This window comes from Macaca mulatta, chromosome 12 (genome assembly GCF_049350105.2).
Source record: "Macaca mulatta isolate MMU2019108-1 chromosome 12, T2T-MMU8v2.0, whole genome shotgun sequence".
Lineage (NCBI taxonomy): Eukaryota > Metazoa > Chordata > Mammalia > Primates > Cercopithecidae > Macaca > Macaca mulatta.
The window spans coordinates 102,486,020-102,502,172 of record NC_133417.1 but is presented as its reverse complement, the minus strand read 5'-3'; the positions used below and the strand labels follow the sequence as shown (position 1 = coordinate 102,502,172).

General features: G+C 38.0%; 1 protein-coding gene across 3 annotated transcripts in view; it reads right to left on the bottom strand.

The window, feature by feature from the left end:
- Window positions 1–2,753: 2,753 nt before the first annotated feature.
- Window positions 2,754–16,153, bottom strand: part of MOB4 (MOB family member 4, phocein) — a 35,568-nt gene continuing 22,168 nt past the window's right edge. For 2 of the 3 annotated variants that reach the window (XM_015131737.3, XM_015131738.3), the window contains exons 4-8: window positions 14,747–14,789; window positions 14,469–14,555; window positions 6,838–6,917; window positions 5,028–5,139; window positions 2,782–4,898 (exon numbers count right to left, since the gene is read on the bottom strand). In XM_015131737.3, coding sequence (XP_014987223.1) covers window positions 4,767–4,898; window positions 5,028–5,139; window positions 6,838–6,917; window positions 14,469–14,555; window positions 14,747–14,789 — 454 coding nt within the window. In that variant the 3' untranslated portion in view covers window positions 2,782–4,766. 3 annotated transcript variants of the gene reach the window in all.

The following is a 16,153-nucleotide window of genomic DNA, read 5'->3' as shown; positions in this document are numbered from 1 at the left end:
CAGGCTGATCACTTGAGGTCAGAAGTTCAAGACCAGTCTGGCCAATATGATGAAACCCCATCTCTACTAAAAATACAAAAATTAGCCGGGCGTGGTGATGCACACCTATAGTCCCAGCTACTCAGGAGGCTAAGGCAGGAGAATAGCTTGAACCCGGGAGGCAGAGGTTGCAGTCAGCCGAGATTGCGCCACTATACCCCAGCCTGAGTGACAGAACAAGAGTCCGTCTAAAAAAAAGAAAGTAGGCCGGGCGCGGTGGCTCAAGCCTGTAATCCCAGCACTTTGGGAGGCCGAGACAGGCGGATCACAAGGTCAGGAGATCGAGACCATCCTGGCTAACACGGTGAAACCCCGTCTCTACTAAAAAAAAATACAAAAAACTAGCCGGGCGAGGTGGCGGGCGCCTGTAGTCCCAGCTACTCGGGAGGCTGAGGCAGGAGAATGGCGTGAACCCGGGAGGCGGAGCTTGCAGTGAGCTGAGATCCGGCCACTGCACTCCAGCCTGGGCGATAGAGTGAGACTCCCGTCTCAAAAAAAAAAAAAAAGAAAGTAGCAGAAAAATCACACAAATGAAGAGTAAGGCTCCACAATGAACCTAAAACCCTCTAGGGGATTCACTTGGTAGCTTTTCAGTTTCATAGTGTACTCTATACTAATAATGCATATTTTTTCAGGAAAACAGATTTGAATGTTCTTATCATCTCAAACTGCTAAGCATATTGTACAAATACATTTTTTTTTTTTTGGCTTTGTTTTGAGACGGAGTCTTACTCTGTCACCCAGCCTGGAGTGCAGTGGTGTAATCTCGGCTCACTGCAACCTCCACCTCCCAGGTTCAAGCTATTATTCTGCCTCAGCCTCCCGTGTAGATGGGATTACAGGCATGCATCACTACACCTGGCTAATTTTTGTGGTTTTTTTAGTAGAGATGGCGTTTCACCATGTTGGCCAGGCTGGTCTCGAACTCCTGGCCTCAAGTGATCTGCCCACCTTAGCCTCCAAAGGGCTGGGATTACAGAGGTGAGCCACTACACCCGGCCCATATGTATTGTCTGTTTAGTTAACAATTAGATGCTTGAAGAAATAAAAATCCACTACTTTTACTAAAATATTTGCATGGCATGGAAGAACTACACACAAAAATCTTTAGCACATTCAAGAAGTATTCACAAAATAAAGTATATACAATTTAAAATTTAGCTGCTCAAAAAGATGTCATCATATAGACAGTAGGGCAAAGTACCCAAATAAAAAACTAAGTTCTATGATTACAGTGAATTTGACATCAACCAGTAAATGTATTTATAATCGTAACACAGTCCTTACTAACAATGTAATCAAGGATTTTTTTTTTTTTTTTTTTGAGACGGAGTCTGGCTCTGTTGCCCAGGCTGGAGTGCAGTGGCCGGATCTCAGCTCACTGCAAGCCCCACCTCCCGGGTTCACGCCATTCTCCTGCCTCAGCCTCCCGAGTAGCTGGGAGTACAGGCGCCACCTCGCCCGGCTAATTTTTTTTGTATTTTAGTAGAGACGGGGTTTCACTGTGTTAGCCAGGATGGTCTCGATCTCCTGACCTCGTGATCCGCCCGTCTCGGCCTCCCAAAGTGCTGGGATTACAGGCTTGAGCCACCGCGCCCGGCCAAGGATTTTTTTTTTCTTTTTGAGGCAGTTTTGCTTGTTACCCAGGCTGGAGTGCAATGACGCGATCTTGGCTCACCGCAACCCCTACCTCACCGGTTCAAGCGATTCTCCTGCCTCAGCCTCCCGAGTAGCACCGCGCCTGGCTAATTTTTCTATTTTTAATAGAGACAGGGTTTCTCCATGTTGGTCAGGCTGGTCTCCAACTCCTGACCTCAGGTGATCTGCCCACCTTGGCCTCCTAAAGTGCTGAGATTACAGGCCTGAGCCACTGTGCCTAACCAAGGATTTCTAATTGTATTCTGATAGTAAAAGTTGTTAAGTCATCAAGAATTTAACTAAGAAACTGTTCTAGAAATTCAAATTTGACATCTCAAGTAAGAGAAAAGGAAATGTATATACACAAAAGAAGTGTTACTTATGGGAACATAATTAAAAGTTAGCTACTTTCCTAGATATGATAGAAAAAAAAGAATCAATTGACTATATGATCTTTTGGAAATAAAAACCTAAGTTTACCTTTGGATATACATAGGATAATTCAAACAAAAAGTGGAACCTGGCCGGGCGCGGTGGCTCAAGCCTGTAATCCCAGCACTTTGGGAGGCCGAGATGGGCGGATCACGAGGTCAGGAGATCGAGACCATCCTGGCTAACACGGTGAAACCCCGTCTCTACTAAGAAATACAAAAAATAGCCGGGCGAGGTGGCGGCGCCTGTAGTCCCAGCTACTCGGGAGGCTGAGGCCGGAGAATGGCGTGAACCCGGGAGGCGGAGCTTGCAGTGAGCTGAGATCCGGTCACTGCACTCCAGCCTGGGCTACAGAGCGAGACTCCGTCTCAAAAAAAAAAAAAAAAAAAAAAAAAAAAAAAGTGGAACCTAACTTCCTTATCACACAGAACTGTCCTTTTCCCCTCTTCTTAGAACACTTACTTTTATAAATCATTGGTTTGCCAGGCTCATTAATTTTTTAGTAGTATTTATGTATATATAAGTACCTTTTCAAAATTCTGAAAACAGTATTAAGGAAAAACAGGATCTGTTTCACTTAGGTCTTACCTAGTACAGTGAATCAACTTCACAGTGCAATGAATACTAGTAAGATATCAAAATGAATACAAAAGCAAGACTACAAACTGATTATTTTCTTTTGGAGCTGTTTTATGATCAATTCCAAACATACAATACAGGGAAGGTGAAATGAGTAAGAAAAAAATCATATTTAATTCCCCGTTAACACTAAGCCATATTATTCAAAATGTGTTTCAAAATACTCAGCCAGATCACCAAATCTCAGTCACTACCTTAGTATAAATATTCACTAGGAAAATAGTCAAGCAACAGAAATCCATTGTGAGACACCATCTAGAGAGAACAGCTACACTGCTATATATAATTTATTAACTTAGTAGTTTAGTCTCTCAATATTTAGCAAGTTTGTTTAAAAATTACCATTACCATTGGTTTATAGTGTCATTAATATAAATCCATAATTTCAAAGTCAACATTCCTTTCACTGTGAACATAAGACTTCTTAAAAGCTGGTTGTGGGTTGGGGAACAGTAATGACTGTGGCTGGTGGGAACTGTTAAAAGCCAAAAAGACTGGCAAGCTTGGAAAGGCATACATGATATATACACACACTCTCAGTATACTACTGTTCCCCATATTTTTGCTGTACATTCTTGTCTCAAAAGATGGTATAAATTATTCCCTTAAATTTGAAAAAACAATTAAGATGAATACATTTTCATCTTCATTTCAAAATTACCCTTTTAAATAAAAAAGAAGTTCCTCATGTTTGTTAAATCTGTTCAAAAGTTGGATTTAAATACTTTCTTCACAACATGTACAATGTTTTCACCCTTAGTGCCTCATTACAATCAGTTTGGCAATAAGACCTCCAGTGCTTTATCAAAAATGGCATTCAATAGATTATAAGATTGTTAAATCTGCATTTGAATTATTCTTATCACAATGAATTATAACAAAGTCCAAAAACTGTATGACTATTCATCAATACCCTTGGAACCTATGAATTATTGCAAATAATCTCACACGTGCATGTAATTCAAACATAAACTTCATGGGAGAGGGGGTGTAAAATAAATACTACAGTATTTCTTCAATTCTATTTAATGCTGCCTGGCTGGTTAAATGAAAGATTAATATTACTAACAGGAAGAGTCAAACTATTTTAAGGACTGTTTTCTAAGTAGAATAATTTTTGCAAAAGAAAGATAAGCAAGAGCCTATGCAAATACATTTTCTTGTAGTGTAATGTAATTGCTAATATGAGGTATAATCTGTAAGCAATTAATACAAATATAAATAGGTATAAGCCACCACTAACTCAGTCTGGTGAAAAGCTTCTCAGTTAAAGTATTTTGAGGATAAGGTTAAGGGAAATGAGAAGGGGTGGACAGAGCAGGTTTCCAGTGAGAACATAATTTATGTGCCTTATCATTATGATCATCCTGTATGTACCAGTCCATTGTTGCAGAAAGGTAAATCCTTTCTAAGTATGTTATACTTTATGTTACACAGTAAAATTATTTAAGTATTACTAATGCTTCATCTGCATTTGTATTTAGATATACACATAATTATATATGCGTATCAAAAACTAGAAACAGAATTTTAAAACACTTTTATCTCAATTGGGGAAAGTTAACAGGTAAGACAAAACTATGTACTATAGAATTTTTTAGGATATCTAAACTCAAGGTAAAACCAATGGAAAACATTTCTACCTCTTCAGTAAATGGCTTGTGTGAAACCTCAAGCTCTCAATCATTTTTTTTACAGATGGGTTTGTTTGATGAGGATTGTGATCCAATGATTGTTTAGCAGCAATTTTACCAAACTGTAAATTCTTTTATTAACAGGCATTATAAACAGATAATACTAATCTTATTTAAAAACCATGAGTGCCACACTGGTGAATATACAGCTTATGAATAACTTAAAAAGTATTTCCCATTTTAAAAGGCAAACCCAGCATACAAAAACCTATACTAAACAAAGAAGCTATAATATGGATACATGATTGATGTGTCTAAAATGATATATACAGTACATAATTAACGTTAATTATATGATCAGTACATTTTTCCATATGATTCCCTTCATGCTTCACTTTCCCCAGAAACTGAATTCTGTACTTCCTCTTCTAAAATTGGTACAATCAGGTTATCCTTGGACATCAAATTGTATTTCATCACAAACTTAGTAAACCGATGACACAAAAATGTTTCATTCTGTAGAGAGGAAGACAAAAATATTATTTTAATTCACTATCCCAAACCAAAAGACTAGAAATAACATCAATATATATTATGGTCATTCTGATAAGAATGTATCAAGATTAATTAGTGAAATATACTTACTTCATATTCATCAAATATCTGCCGATGATGAAAATAAGCATGTGAAAATATTCTGTAAATCCTACGGCATACTGATCCTAGTTTCGCTACAGATGATTCCTTTATGCTAACTCTAGAAGTAGAAAAGAAACCATAGATTCTTAGAACTGGATGGAATCTTAGGAACAATATAGTCCAATTTTCTCAGTTTACAAGTGTAGAAACTGACACGTAGGGAAAATAAGTGACTACTCTGAGGTCACACTGCGAGTAAATGCCTGGAGCCCCTACTCCTCACTTCTGGGCCAGTGTTCTCTCTACCTAATCACAGGGCCTAAGTTAAATTCAGCATTATAGTTTTGAAACTTTGTAAAAGTTTAACGCAGTTAGAATAAGTCCCTGACATTTCAAAATTTACTAAAACATCTATTTCCAACATTAATACATTGTCCACTAGAGGCGATTAAAACTCCTGAAAGGAATTATTGTTTTCTTTTACAGAACTAGGTTATTCTTTCTTTTCTTTTTTTTTTTTTTAAAGAAATTAAGGTCGGGTGTGGTGGCTCACGTCTGTAATCCCAGCATTTTGACAGGCTGAGGCAGGTGGATCACCTGAGGTCAGGGTTCAAGACCAGCCTGGCCAACATGGTGAAACTCCATCTCTACTAAAAAATACAAAAATTAGCAAGGCATGGTGGCAGGCACCTGTAATCCCAGCTACCCGTGAGGCTGAGGCAGAAGAATCGCTTGAACCCGGGAGGCAGAGGTTGCAGTGAGCTGAGATTGCGTCACTGCACTCCAGCCTGGGTGAGCAAGACTCCATATATAAAAAAAAGAGAGAGAGAAAAATTAAAATTGTTTATTTAAAATTGAAATTGTCTGCATATTTCTGATATCCTTTTTTAAAATATGTATACACAGAATATTAAGGCCAAAAACCAGTATTTTTCTTAACATATTTTATACGAGCTCTTTGAAGCTAATCATATTTGGGGGGAAAAATCTCCAAATCTATCCATCTGGTAACAAATACCTTAATAAAATAAAAGGCATTCACAAACTTCACCGATAATATATTACATAATATATTTAAGATCCGACTTCTCAGATCTTAAAAATCAATGAGCAAGGATAAGGAATTTTTCAAAAACAAATAGTTCAACTTAGGAAAGTCTGCTCTCTTTTTTTTTTTTTGAGACAGAGTTTCACTCTTGTTGCTCCGGCTGGAGTGCAATGGCGCGATCTTGGCTCATCACAACCTCTGCCTCCTGGGTTCAAGCGATTCTCCTGCGTCAGCCTCCCAAATAGCTGGGATTACAGGCACTCGTCACCACGCCCGGCTCATTTTGTATTTTTAGTAGAGAAGGGGTTTCTACATGTTGGTCAGGCTGGTCTTGAACTCCCGATCTCAGGTGATCTGCCCACCTCAGCTTCCCAAAGTGCTGGGATTACACGCGTGAGCCTGCGCCCGGCCGGAAAGTCTGCTCTTTAGGCATACTACATAAAGGGAGGCCGAGTCTAACTATCATAGAGATTCAAGTGAGCAAGTATATACATATCCCAACGCTAAAGTATGAGAGGGAGAGCTCTGCAGAATGACAAACATGAACAGGTGCTAGCCTTAGATTGAACTGGCCTTGAGCTTTGACAGCCGAGTCCTGCTGTTTAACTACAGTCCTAATTTCAAAACTTGAATAAACAAGCCAAAATACAATAGCTAAAAAAAAAAATACAAAAATGCATTAACAAGCAACCTAATGTTACTTTTAAAATACTAATCTTATAAATTAAATCAAAAATGTTTAACATTATGTTTAAAAGTTTCCATTACCTGCTGGGAAAATATTTATTGCTATTCAGAAGACATGCAGCACCATCAAGTGTGTGTCTAGTATAGTCTATAGCAGGACACTACAAAAGAAAGAATATAGAAATGCATCAACAAAGAGCTCTCTCTTAGGTTAGATATATTCATTATATGGGTATACCTTATTCCAAAGACATGAGCATGTTATAAGAAAAAAGTTCCTTACGAATGCTTGTAAAATATGTCATATTAATAAGTAAGGTTTATTATCCCCTTGAATCATATCACAATTCTAGATGATACATAAACCAGTCTCCCATTTTTATTCCCAACATCATACCTACAAGAAAACAACAACTACAGATAAGAAGAATCCTGATTTATTTCTGGTCTCTCCAGGGATGCCTTCTTATATCCTAAACAATATCCCTTACTATGTCCTTGGTACTCTATTATCAATCTAGCAGCCCTCTAAAGAACTTTCTCCCAAATCACCTTTGAATTTTAACATGAAATATCAAAGTTTCCTTATAGTTTAACAAATCTGACTTAATTCTGTTCCATTTATCAGAAACACTGAAAAAAAGAAACAATGAAACACTGTCTCATGGCAACTCAGTAAATTTATTAAAGGAAAAACAAAACTGCAAAGTAATTGTCCTCCTCCAGTCCTCCTGAGGGGCTGACAGGGAGCAGCATCAAGGGGAAAGCAGTCTAGAAACAAACCAGGGAGTCAACCAGAAGGAAAAAACAACTAAAGGAAGGAGTAACAATGAGTCTAGCTCAATGACTCTACCCAGTAATTAGATTATTTTGCAAGTTTCAGACTGAAACTGTCACTTAGAAATACAGTTTAATAACTACTAAATATGGCTTAGTGCCATGGCACTAAAAAATTATCTAACAAAAAAGAAGTATTTTTCTAACAATATATCCATAGGAATTTTTGATTAGTGGAGTCATTGCCAAAAACAGTACCACGAGCAATATTTATTGAAAAAAACTACCTTTCTCCAGATACGTGACCACAGATGAGTTGGTCAAAAGCAAATATCCCAAGTCACTGTATTTCTCATATTTGTCATTTGGGTACACCATGGGAGTTTTACAACCTTTAAACCAGAACCATCAAGAGGAATACAGCAGACCCTTGAACAACACAGGTTTGAACTGCATAAATCTACTTATGCTCAGATTTTCCCAGAGACGGCAAGACCAACCCCACTTCTCTTTCTCCTCAGCCTACTCAACGACATGAACACAACAAGGAAGACCTTTATAATGATCCACTTAATGAACAGCAAATATACTTTCTCTTCCTTATGATTTTTCTTAAAAAAAAAAAAAGAAAGAAAGAAAGGTCTCACTATGTTGACCAGGCCGAACTCCTGGCCTCAAGCGATCCTCCCATGATTTTCTCAATAACATTTTCTTTTCTCTAGTTTACTTCATTGCAATACACTATATAATTCATAGAACATACAAAATGTGTGTCAATTAACTATTATCGGTAAGGCTTCCAATCAACAGTAGGCTATTGGTAATTAAGTTTTGGGGGAGTCAAAAGTTATACTCAAGATTTTCAACTGCACAGAGGGTTGGCATCCAGAGTTGTTCAAGGGTCAACTGTATAATGCAAGCCATATATTTAATTTTAAATTTTCTAGGCCCAACGTGGTAGCTCACGCCTGTAATTCCAGCACTTCAGGAGGCCAAAGTGGGAAGATCATTGAGTCCAGGAGTTCAAGACCAGCGCAGGCAACACAGGGAGATGCCCCTATCTCTACAAAAAATTTGAAAAATTAGCCCGACATGGTGGCACACGACTGTAGTCCCAGCTACCAAGAAGGCTGAGACAGGAGGATTGCTTGAGCACAGGAGGTCAAGGTTGAAGTAAGCCAAGATCAGGCCACTGCATTCCAGCCTGGATAACAGGGTAAGATTCCATCTCAAAAAATTAATTAACTTTCTAAGAGATACATTAAAAAGGTAACGTGAAAGAGGTGAAATTAATTTTAATATTGTAGTTTGACCCACTATATCCAAAATTACCATTTCAGAAGGTAATTGATATAAAATTAATGGGCTACTTTTTGACTTTTAAGATATAATTGATACAACTAAAATTTGCTCGTAAAAATTCAGTAGTTTCTAGTATATTCACGAAATTGTGCAACCATTACCATTAAATTTCAGAACATTTCAGCATCCCAGAAAGAAACCTTGAACAAATTAGCAGTCACTTCCCATTCTCTCCTTCCCCCAGCCCTAAGCAAAAACTAATCTAGTTTCTGTTTCACAGGATTTGCCTATTCTGGATATTTCGTTAAAATGAAATAATATAATAAGTGGTATTTTGTGTCTGGCTTCTATTACGTTTTCAAGGCTTATCCCTGGTGTAGCATGAATCAATACTTCATTCCTTTTTTTAAAATTCAAAACTTTTTAGCCTTTAATGTTTTAAATATATACAAAATGCTGTACTGTATGTTTCTCCCTTTAAGACTTCATTCCTTTTTATGGCTGAATAATATACATATACAGTCAGCACTTTGCATCTACAGATTTAACCAACCAGATCAAAACTACTTTTTAAAACCCCATAACAAAAAAAAAATACAAATTAAGAAATATAGTATAACAACTATTTACATAGCATTTACATTGTATTCAGTATTATACGTAATCTAGAGATGATTTAAAGTATATAGGAGGATGTGCATAGGTCATACGCAAATACTACGCCATTTTACATAAGAGACTTTGGTATCTGTGTTTTTGGTATTCACGGGGGTCCTGGGACCAATCCTTTGAGGATACTGAGGAGATGGCTGCAATACATTTTGCTTATCCATTCATCAGTTGATGGATATTTGGTTGTTTCCATTTTTTGGCTATCATAAATAATGTGACTGTGAATATTCATATACAAGTCTTTATGCAGATATGTCTTCATTTTGGGGGAACTACATATCAAGGAGTGGAATTCCCAGGTCATATGCAACTCTATGCTTAACCATTTTAAGGAACTTCCAAACTGTTTTTCAAAATAGCTGAAGCATTTTACAATCCCATCATCAATGTTTAGGGGTTCCACTTCACATCTCACCCAGCACTTGTTATTGTCTCTTTTCTATTTTAGCCATTATAGTGGGTGTGAAAGTATATGCCATTTGGGGTTTTGGTGCTTTTTCCTTAACATTTTAAAAAACTGTAGTAAAATACATACAACACAAATTTTTCCATTTTGACCCCCTTTTTTTGGGAGGGGGGAAGGACTCTCACTCTGTCGCCCAGGCTGGAGTGCAGTGGCGTGATCGCCACTCACTGCAAGCTCCGCCTCCAGGGTTCATGCCATTCTCCTGCCTCAGCCTCCCAGTAGCTGAGACTACAGGCACATGCCACCATGCCTGGCTAATTTTTTGTATTTTTAGTAGAGACAGGGTTTCACCTTGTTAGCCAGGATGGTCTCGATCTCCTGACCTCATGATCCACCCACCTCGGCCTCCTGAAGTGCTGGGATTACAGGAATGAGCCACCAAGCCCGGACAGCTATTTTGACCATTTTTAAATGTACAATTTAGTGGCATTAATTTACAATATTGTGCAATCATCATCACTGTTTCCAACTCCCAAACAGAAACTATTATGGCCAGGCATGGTGGCTCACGCCTATAATCCCAGCACACTGGGAGGCCAAGGCAGGTGGATCACTTGACACCAGGAGTTTGAGACCAACCTGGTCAACATGGTGAAACTCCATCTCTACTAAAAATACAAAAATTAGCCAGGCATGGTGGTGCACACCTGTTGTCCCAGCTATTCAGGAGCCTGAGGCAGAGAACTGCTTGAGCCTGGGAGGTGGGGGCTACAGTGAGCCGAGATTGCGCCACTGCACTCCAGCCTGGGCGACAGAGTGATACTCTCTTAAAAAAAAAAAAAAAAATGGCCGGGCGCGGTGGCTCACGCCTGTAATCCCAGCACTTTGGGAGGCCGAGGCGGGCGGATCACAAGGTCAGGAGATCGAGACCACGGTGAAACCCCGTCTCTACTAAAAATACAAAAAATTAGCCGGGCGCGGTTGTGGGCGCCTGTAGTCCCAGCTACTCGGGAGGCTGAGGCAGGAGAATGGCGTGAACCCGGGAGGCGGAGCTTGCAGTGAGCCGAGATCGCGCCACTGCACTCCAGCCTGGGCGACAGAGCGAGACTCCGTCTCAAAAAAAAAAAAAAAAAAAAAAAAAAAAAAAAAGAAGAAGAAGAAAAAAAAGAAACTCGGCTGGGCGCAGTGGCTCACACCTATAATTCCAGCACTTTAGGAGGCCGAGGTGGGAGGATCACATGAGGTCAGGAGTTTGAGGCCAGCCTGGCCAACATGGTGGAAACCATGTCTCTACTAAAAATACAAAAATTAGCCAGGTGAGGTGGCACATGCCTGTAATCCCAGTTACTTGGGAAGCTGAGACAGGAGAATTGCCTGAACCTGGGAGGTGGAGGTTGCAGTGAGCCGAGATTGCGCCACTGCACTCCAGCCTGGGCAACAGAGCAAGACTCTTGTCTCCAAAAAAAAATAAAATAAAATAAATAAATAAATAAATAAATAAGTCTATTACCCTTAAGCACTAACTTCCCACACCTCCCATCCTTTGGCATGTGGTAGTTATACTGAATGTGATAAATTCAATTTATCTAACTACCTTCTGTCTATAATAATTTATTCACTCTAGATAAGTGGAATGCTACAGTATCTGTCCTTTTGCATTTGACTTGTTTCACTCCACATAATACATACTGGATTTTAAAGGTTCATCTATGTTGTAGCATGTATCAGAACTTCATTTCCTTTCACGGTTTTATAATATTCCATTGTATGTCTATGCTACATTTTGTTTCTCCATTCCCAGAGTTGTTTCCCTTTTTCTAATCAAGCATGGTTGTAGGGGAGACAATGTTAATCAGCTTAACAATAATGCACAACCCTCACATTAACTGTCTGTGGTTTTGAGATCTGCCTTAATAACTAATGTTGAGCATCTTTTCATGTGCTTACTGGCCATTTCTGAATCTTTTTTTGAGACATGGTTTCTCTCTGTCACATAGGCTGGAGTGTAGTGGTGTGATCTTTGCTTACTTCAACCTTGAGCCCTTGGGCTCAGGTGATTCTCCCACCTCAGTCTCCCAAGTAGCTGGGACTACATGTGCACACCATCACACTGAGCTAATTTTTTGTATTTTTAGTAGAGATGGGGTTTTACCATGTTGGCTAGGCTGGTCTCGAACTCCTGACCTCGGGTGACCCACCCACTTTGGCCTCCCAAAGTGCTGGGATTACAGGCGTGAGCCACTGCACCCGGCCTTACTGTCTTCGAAATCCAGTATTTATTTTGTGTTTACAGCACATTTCAATTTTGACTACCCACATTTCAAGTGCTACACAGCTACATGTGACTCATGGGTTACCATATCACTCTATCTTTAGACCTTTAACTGGTTTCTGAATTTTTCTTAATTTGGATGACATTTTGCCTTGTTTTCGCTGCCTTCCCTTCACCTTCCCCCAATTAATTCTAGGTAACTATTCCTAATCTGTAACAGTTATAACAGCAAAAAGATGGCAAAATATAGCAGGTTACAAAATACTACGTAATGGTGTTTACAAATTTACATATTGTATTTTTCCAAATATATAATCATAATGCTACTGTAAGTGATCACAATCAGCATGTGACTGTGAGGGCTTGCAGACAGTAAGTTATAATGTTTGTTGCCTAGAAGCACTATTTGTATAATTTACTCTATATGCTGAATGTCTCTCTTTAATTCTCAAGGATACTGAATAAACGATTATCGGTGCTAAGTATTCTGCTTCTCTCACTTCAGAATCTACCTAGTGATTTTAATCCATGAGAGCAATTTTCTTAGCTTAGTTTGTCAGTTCCTATAGTTTCCTGACTAAGCAGTTATTTGAAAAGAGTTCAGAAAGTGTCCTTTCAAATTGTTCTTTTGTTTGTATTTTTACAGTAATTCCATTCAATATAACTACCACTTGGAAATCCTACTATCACCCTCCCTTGACACATGGCCAGTTCAATAGATCTGGACTTCAGCAAGCAATGCTGCAATTCTAAGACTCATTTACAGGTCTTAATGCTAATGACTATCCTTTCATTTAATATTAATCAAGAAAGAAGTGGATATGAGAATGACAGTATATTTAAGAGTCATAACACATCACAAACTGGGTATCACTTCCACTCTAAAGAAAGAATAATACATCATTACTATGTGCCAGAACAAAACTAGCCTTGATTCAGCCTTCTTGATTCAGTTTCCTAATTGCAATAATCACATCATTCACTACATTAAGTAGCCAACTTCAGAGAATTATCAATGAAACCACTATGTGGATTTTCCCAGATGCAGACAGATACAATCTTAATACTGCTTCAATTAATTAACACAAAAATGTAACATCCTGAATGAAATCAGTCTTCCAAATAAGTACTACTCTCTTAGGTACCAAATACTCCTTATTTTGGAGCATTTATCCTTTTTGAAACAAAAAACACCAGATACTGATTTTTGCAACTAGGGCCTCACTTGTCTTCAAGCCTTAGAAGTCTATCAATATAATGACCACTTCGAGGTCTGTGATTCTACAGAATCGGCCTAACCCAATATCCCCAATGAGTCAGTGTCAAGTAAAAAGTAATTGTAACAGATTAAATGGGAATACAGATTAAGGGAAAAGCAATGCATACTTTAAACAACCCAGTTGTAAAGACTATTTTTGAGACAACTAAGGAAAAGTACACTGGGTATCAAATGATATGAAGAAGTTTTTAAAATAAGAAAAAGTAAAAAATTAATAAATAAGAAAAAGTATAGTAAGCCAGGTACAGTGGTTCACATCTATAATCCCAGCACTTTGGGAGACTGAGGTGGGCAGATTACTTGAGGTCAGGAGTTTGAGACCAGGCTTGCCAATACAGCAAAACCCCATCTCTACTAAAAATATAAAAATTAGCCTGGCATGGTGGCGCATGCCTGTAATCTCAGCCACTCAGGAGGCTGATGCACAAGAATCTCTTGAATCTGGGAGACAGAGGTTGCAGTGAACTGAGATCACACCTCTGTACTCCAACCTGGACAACAGAGTAAGAATCCATCTCAAAAAAACAAAACAAAAAAAACACAAAAAACTGCTACGGCCTATAGTCTTACCTTGATAAAAACTAAGTAAGGAGAAAAACAACATGAATATTTAAAAGCTCAAAAGTAACATCTCTATTTAAACTAGGCATCAAAGAATAATCAATAGTTCTTCTTATCAAAAGAAATAATCTGAACAAAAACCTAAATAGGTGTATCTCAATCATTACACAGTAGATATCAGCACAATGTGATAGATGTTAATCTGTAATAGCCAGTGGATCATGAAGTGAGTTCTAGCCCATGTAATTGCCCAATCATGAAAAATGATGCTTATCATAAGAAATCCTAAAATAGCGCTGCAGTAATAACCTCACAACAAGCAACTCAAAATGAAATAGCAAAATAAACAGTGAACTAAAACCCTAAAAACTTGTCTACCATTGTCTTGAGAGAGGTTTAGGCTATAATTATTTTATTAGTTACTCGATTTCATAAATCCTCACCTCTTTTGGAGTTTTATGAGCTGCACAAAGAAAAATCCATTGTTCAGTTGCTGTCATTTGTGTGCAAGTATCTGGATGGCATTCACTCTGTTAAAAATAATTAATTTCTTAATATGTAAAATAATAATGAAAAAGCTTATCATTTAGGTTACTATATTTCCATAACAAATTCTAGAAGTTAGAAATTTGGACAAGTTTTTGTAAGCACATTAAGCTATAAAAACAGAGAAAAAAAATCAGAACTTTCAATTACAACTTTGATTTAAAGAAAATATTACCTGAAGTTTGACAGCAAGTCCATTTAGCTCAAGGCAGAACTGCCTGAAAATGCAAATACATAAATAAAAAGTCATTATCTATTCTCCACAGCAATTTTTAGAATATTAGCTGCAAAACGAGAATCCCATCAGTATCATTCCTCCTCCCTCACTACCATTATCAAAACCAGCTGAACAGACGACGACACATTTCTTCTAAAGGCTTACAGATTAAAAATAGAAAACCAATAACTCTCATAACATTCAATACCAGAGTTCAGTGAGCTGATCATTCTCTTATATACTAGAAATTAGTACAATTTTTCAGGGAAGTAATTTGGAAATATTTACCAAGACTTTTAGGAAGTGTATACTTTTTGACTAAGTCATTCTTCTAAGAATCTATTGTAATGAAATAATCAGATCTGCATGCAGATAAATGTATACACATGTTCACAGGAGTTATATATGCATATGAGAAAATTTCTGTATTGTAGAAAAATTCAGCAACTGGAGGGTAATAAAATGTTGGTATACAGAAACACACAAAGAAATTACAGCAGGGCACGGTGGCTCAGGCCTGTAATCCCAACACTTTGGGAGGCCGAGGCAGGCGAATCACCTGAGGTCAGGAGTTCAAGACCATCCTGGCCAAAATGGTGAAACTCCATCTCCACAAAAATACAAAAATTAGCCAGGCATGATGGCGATGCCTGTAATCTCAGCTATTTGGGAGGCTGCCAAGGGAGAATTGCTTGAACCTGGGAGGCAGAGGTTGCAGTGAGCCGAGATTACACTACTGCACTCCAGCCTAGGCGACAGAGTAAGGCTCCATCTCAAAAAAAACAAAAACAAAAACAAAATTACATTACAATTACATTAAGGCCATCAGTTTTAGACAGTTATGTGATAAAAAGACAATCTTCTATGTCACAAAGACAGTTTTATAGCTGTCAAAATACTGAACGTGTTCCCTCCAAAAGTCCTACCTATTAATATTTAGTTCAATGTATCAAGTTAGATAAATCAATACTATGTTTCCTCATCAGAAAAAATTGAATCATTTTGGTTCCCAAAACAATGCAAAGCTAAAACCTATATAATCAGAAGACAAAAAAAAAAAAAAAAAAAACCCTCCAAAAAAGAAAAAAAACAGGATATATATGAACAAATTTGGTAGGAAAAACTTTAGTTACTGCACATTGTAACAGAAGAAAACAAAAAGGCAAGAGTCAAATTTTCAGTTGTTTGTAACTGCATTTCCTCTCCAGATGCCTAATAATGCTGTCCCTAGATTACAAAAATAACATTATTTCTAAATCACCATATCACCGTCTACTGCCCCCTATCAAGTAGGCTGCATGTTATGTGTTTTTTAGTTGTTTTCCACTAAGTGGTAATAAAGACTGGTTGTGATAAGTTTCTTAC